The 5,193-nt window shown below is 41.2% G+C and overlaps 1 protein-coding gene across 1 annotated transcript in view; it reads right to left on the bottom strand.

Annotated features, from left to right (window-relative positions):
* The window catches only part of Fancf (FA complementation group F), a 6,643-nt gene extending 6,449 nt beyond the window's left edge, over positions 1–194 (bottom strand). Inside the window, exon 1 of the mRNA XM_033763909.1 lies at positions 9–194. Within this exon, the coding sequence (XP_033619800.1) occupies positions 9–179 (171 nt within the window). The 5' untranslated portion in view covers positions 180–194. The remainder of the gene's footprint in view (positions 1–8) is intronic.
* Positions 195–5,193: the final 4,999 nt, after the last annotated feature.

Genomic DNA, 5,193 nt, shown 5'->3' with positions numbered 1-5,193 from the left:
CTTTCCACAGCGGCGCGGATACGGCCGTGGCTGCGGAAGCGCCGGTGCACGTGGCGCAGGTAGCGAGCCCACTGAAAGGCCCGGCGCACGGTCTCGGGGCCCCAAGTGCTCACGTGGTTAGTGAGAGACACGGACAGAACTTCAGAAAACCGCTCCAGCTGCTGCAGGAGAGGCTCCATGGGGCCCGCGAAGGCCTGACTTCCGCGTTCACCTTGGAAACGAAGACGCTCTGCGTGCCGATTGGAACAGCCAGAGAAAGATCCGCCCTTCTGCAACTTTATTGGTCAGTATCCACGTCAATCTCACAGTGGCTTCATCCGGGTTTTTTGACTCGGAAATTTAATCTGCGCAAAAGTCCAGACGGCTTTACTTTTTGCCAAATATTAAGGAAGTGTTTATGGGAGGGGGATTAAGGATGAGGGCATTTTAGCAAAAATTTCTGGAGCCATATGCGAGATGGTGTCGGTGAGGAATGTGTCTGCGCTTGCTTTCGCTTTGAAAAAAATCACTAGGTGAAAGAGTTGCGGCTAAAGTTCTCCGTTGAGGTTTGTTCATAATTAGGTAACCACTGAGACTTGCTATTGTATAGGAGGAAAAGTCATTAAGTATAAAATCACTTTATTGGGGGAAAGAACTGGGCTTACGTCAGGCACCATCCTAAATGCAGGGCCGTCGTGCTCTTTGGTTATTAGCGCTGATTAATCGAAACAAAAACATCAATTTCAAGGTTAATTCTTTATTAAAGTGTTAGAAGAATTTAAAATTTTATTTGAAAATTACACGCATTTTCATATTTTCCAAGGCAGAATAACTTAATCTTACCCAAATAGCCAACTGAAAGATAATAATTATGCTAATGACTTCAGAAGAGAGAGAAGGACCCATATTTGAATATACATTTAAATTGTCCACTTATTGACGCATTCGACAAATAATTTGCCGACTCCTGCTAATTGCTCTGACCACTAATCCACACCTGTTTTCTAACTCAGTGAAAGTCCTATTATATTAACTCTTGGGAACAGATTTTCTTACCAGTCCTATGAACACTAACCAAAACTAAAAGGAAGGTGTTTTGTTTTTTAACAAAAACATAAAAAAAAAAACCGAAAAGACATTTAAAAGGGAGGGTTTTATTTCATTTATTAAAATGAGTATTTCCATACCTTTTTAAAATAAAGCAGTTATATTCATAGTGTTAATTCAGTTTTCTTATTCTTACTTGGTCTTGAAGCAGTTATTATTATTTTATCCTAAATTTGTCTTGAATCTTAAAATTCTTTGTCTTTATTACTAGAAAGTCACTACCAAATGGGCATCCCGCCTTCCACAACTGTGTCTTCTTCGCTTATACGTTTATTTATCTATTCCCTGCGTCACACGGTGTGGGGCGCTACAGATCTAGTGGAGAAGTTGAGAGCCCTACATTTAAGAGCCACATTAAGCTAAAAAATCTGAGTGATGCAGTGCAGTACCATTACCAAGTCATAGGTGACAAAAAGCCTAAGAAACTGATTTCTCAACTGGATGCTTGAAAGACGAGTGTTGAGAAGAGCTGACAGGATCACCACAGCCCTTCAGACGTCTGCAGGGACCTCCATGGAAAGAATCGTGCCCATTCAAGGAGGGGACAGAACCCGGGACAGCTTCAGTCTGGATGGAGGTGACAGCGCATGGCGAGCTGTTCGTGCGGGTTAACTTTACAGCTTCATAATCTCCACTTAGCTTTTCAAATGTGACTTTATTTGAAATCCTTTCTCACGTGTCAGAATGTACAGTCACAGTGCTGTAGTCCCTGCTTACTTCAGATTAACCTCCGTGTCTTAAGTAAAGAATTTGTGTACAGATTTTCCTTCTGAAAGAAAGAAAGAAAACCTAGTGTTTGGGGGCTTCTCCTCTGTGTTCCATTTAATTCAACACAATTCAAGGAGCATTTTATAAGGGGTTGGAAGAAGGTTACAACAACGTTTCTCACATCAAGCAACCTGCATTCTGGACACAGGAGTGAGGAGAGCAGCAAAACTACAATGCCTGTCAGATTTTGTGTATTTTAAAAATTATAGGAATGATGCTACGAGAGACCAAGTGTAAACTGCCAGGAGAATTCGTTCAATTATTACTTCATTAGGTCATTAATTTACTACAGGGTATTGATGCTTGGTTTTGGTCCCAACCACCACGTGTTTAAATAAATCATGAGACAAAGGAAAATCCAAGTGAGAAAAATACCAGGATAACACATGAGTAGCTAAGTGTGTATACTGTGTGCTGTGAACAGGGGGACTATACCCTTCCCTCCTGGCTAAGATCTTTAACTTCCTGGAATATAATGAATTAGAACAAATAATACAAGAACAAATAGTAGTAGATTTTATTAACATAAAATGTCATGCAAACCCTGAGAGTTGAGCAACATAAACTAAGAAAAAGAGTCACAAAGCTTCTACCTCTGGGAAAAATTAAGTGCGGTCATAAACAGAACAAGCTTACATGGGTTTTATGGTCAATAGCCTTTGTATAATGACCATGCAGATTGGAGTATTAACCACTGCATAGCTCAGTATGTAGAGTCTGGTAATTTTGAGCCAGTCATTCTAATCTAACCAGGTCTTGTGTCATAATTTAGGAAACTGGCGAGCCATTATGGTGAGCCTTGACACAGGCCTAGCCATGATTGAACTTTGAGTCACCTCGCTGGCACAGACGTGCTCTCGCCCATAGCCACGGGCGAGTTCAGCTGGTAGCAGATGTAACCCATAATGGTGGTTATTGTTTCCCTCTGGAATGTGTGGGCCGTACTCTCGCTCCCGTGCAGCCCTCGCTCCCATGCAGCTGGAGAGTATAAAAGGAAGAGGTTCGGTAATAAAGCGAGCAAGCAAGGAACTTGAGAAAAAAAGGTGCCTCCCGTCTCTCTGTCCTCATCCTTTCAGGTTTAGGTCCTGCTGGCAGGATCTGACGTCGCGGCTCGCGACAAGTGGCACCCGAACAGGGACCTGAAAGTAGATCAGGATATGTAATCCTGGACACAGGTCGAAGGCAGCGACGGTGCTCCAGAGGACTGACTGCTGCACCTGATCCTTGCAGTAAGTCTACTGTTCACTTCATGAACCCCGGACCCAGGTCGGAGGCAGCGACGGTGCTCCGGAGGAGAACCCCGGACCCAGGTCGAAGGCAGCGATGGTGCTCCGGAGGAGAACCCCGGACCCAGGTCGAAGGTAGCGACGGTGCTCCGGAGGAAGGTAAAAAGAAAAAGAGAAAGAAGGTAAAAATAAAAAAGTGATAGAAGGTAGAGAGTGTCAAGTCCATTAGGGAAGAAAAGAAAAAAAAAAGAAAGAAAAAAAAATGGGACAATCAGAATCCAGAAATTATCTAGCAAATTCAATTCAGAGCCTATTGAAGGCACAGGGAGTAACAGTTGAGAGGGAACGATTAGAGGCCTTTGTTAAGATTCTGGACACAATTTGTCCATGGCTATGTGATAAGGCAGAAATAATGCTGAAGTATGGGAAACAGTTGGAAACCAATTGAATGAAGCCCTTCTGGCCGAGCCTAATCGTTTTCCAGAAGGTGCTCCTTTTAATTGGGCTTTGTTAAACACAGCTCTCAGGACTCCAATAAAAAAGGAAATCTTGGAAGCCTTAAACGAGGTGCATGAAGGGTTAAGGACCAAAGACAATCTTCCGGTGTTACTTGGTGGGATGTTGTTACAGACTCTGTTAATCCCTTAAAGATAAAGATTGTGAAGGCTCCTCCTAAGAGCTAATTCTTCCTGCTTTTACATCTTATGTGCTTTTTCATACTTTGCCTGTCATAGTAAATGATTATTTTTTACATCCACAAATAGAAGGTTAATAGTAAATGAGACAGAAAAATATTAGGAAAGCTATGAGTAAGAGTTATGCTTTTGCATCTTGTAAAACAAAAACAAAAACAAAAACAAAAACAAAAAACAGGTAAAGATATACAAGACCAGAAGGCCTAAGTATATAGAGAAGGTGTATGGAAATCATATAAAAAGGTTTACATTTACAGTCAAGAAGAGCTTTCATTCCTTTAACCCTAATTCTACAAGAGATCTCTGTTAATTTTGATCTGCAAAAATTCTGACTAGTCATAACGAAAATTTTATAATTCAATTGGCCAAAACCATCTGAGTGCACTCGTTAAAATTGTCTTATATGTTTGTCTGTCTTAAGTGTTATATGTTTGTCTTAAATGTTCAAAGATGTTTGTATGTTTTTGATTAGAATGACGTCAAATGATTGTTGATTTTTTTTTTAAAAAAAAGATATATCTTGTTAAATATGTCGTTAAAAATGTTTAATTGGCTATTATCAAAGGTCTGAATAATAAATATGTTTATGTTTCTGATGGTTATTTTCTGTTAAAAAAAAAAGGAAGAACTTATTGATACAAAGCTACATTTCAGGACATAAGAATTCATATCTGGTATACAAAATGTATTCATATTGTTTGACCATGCAGGTTTTCCAGCATATTGTTTATGAGAATAACCTTTTGGTCCAGGTATTCTCCCTTTTCTTCTGCTCCACCTACTTATGGTTAGAGGTACATTTATAGATCCACCACTATCCCTGAACAACTTGAAGCTGGGTTTCCACTGAGGAGACCAGACTGGGACCCCCAACACTGAAGCAGCAGAGAAAACTCCAGGATGTGTCTTGGTGCACAAGCGGAGACTTTATTGTCCAGAACAAGGATTCATTGGAACTGGTTTGGCTATATTTCAGCAACAAATGGACTTATTAAACAAAGAAGTTGAAGGATTGTGGTTGCATACTCGATTGGACTGTGATCCCAGATTTCAACAACTCTGCCTTACTCCCTTTCCTGTCAAAAACCATTCTGAGGAAGTTAGACAACTTTCTTCATTGTTGGGAGGGTCTTGTGTGGGAAGCCAGCCATGGCCCACTGGCTTTTTGAAAGACGACATTTGTTCCTTTTTAAGGACTGCACGTGCTAAACTTGTTTTGACCCTGCACGGGAGAAACTCGGACAGCCAAAGATCTGATGTTATCTATAGGAGTCAGGTGTTGTCATGATTATTAGTTGCAGGTGTTGTTAATTTGTTTTTCTTGAGCCTGTTTTCTCTTGCCCGTGTGAACCCTCGTTCCCGTGGAGCGGGTGTTGAGGCCCGTGTGAACCCTCGTTCCCGTGGAGCGGGTGTTGAGG

Source organism: Fukomys damarensis, unplaced genomic scaffold (assembly GCF_012274545.1).
Source record: "Fukomys damarensis isolate Sample0158 unplaced genomic scaffold, DMR_v1.0_HiC HiC_scaffold_16, whole genome shotgun sequence".
Taxonomy (NCBI): Eukaryota; Metazoa; Chordata; class Mammalia; order Rodentia; family Bathyergidae; genus Fukomys; species Fukomys damarensis.
This window is presented reverse-complemented; position numbering and strand designations above follow the sequence as displayed.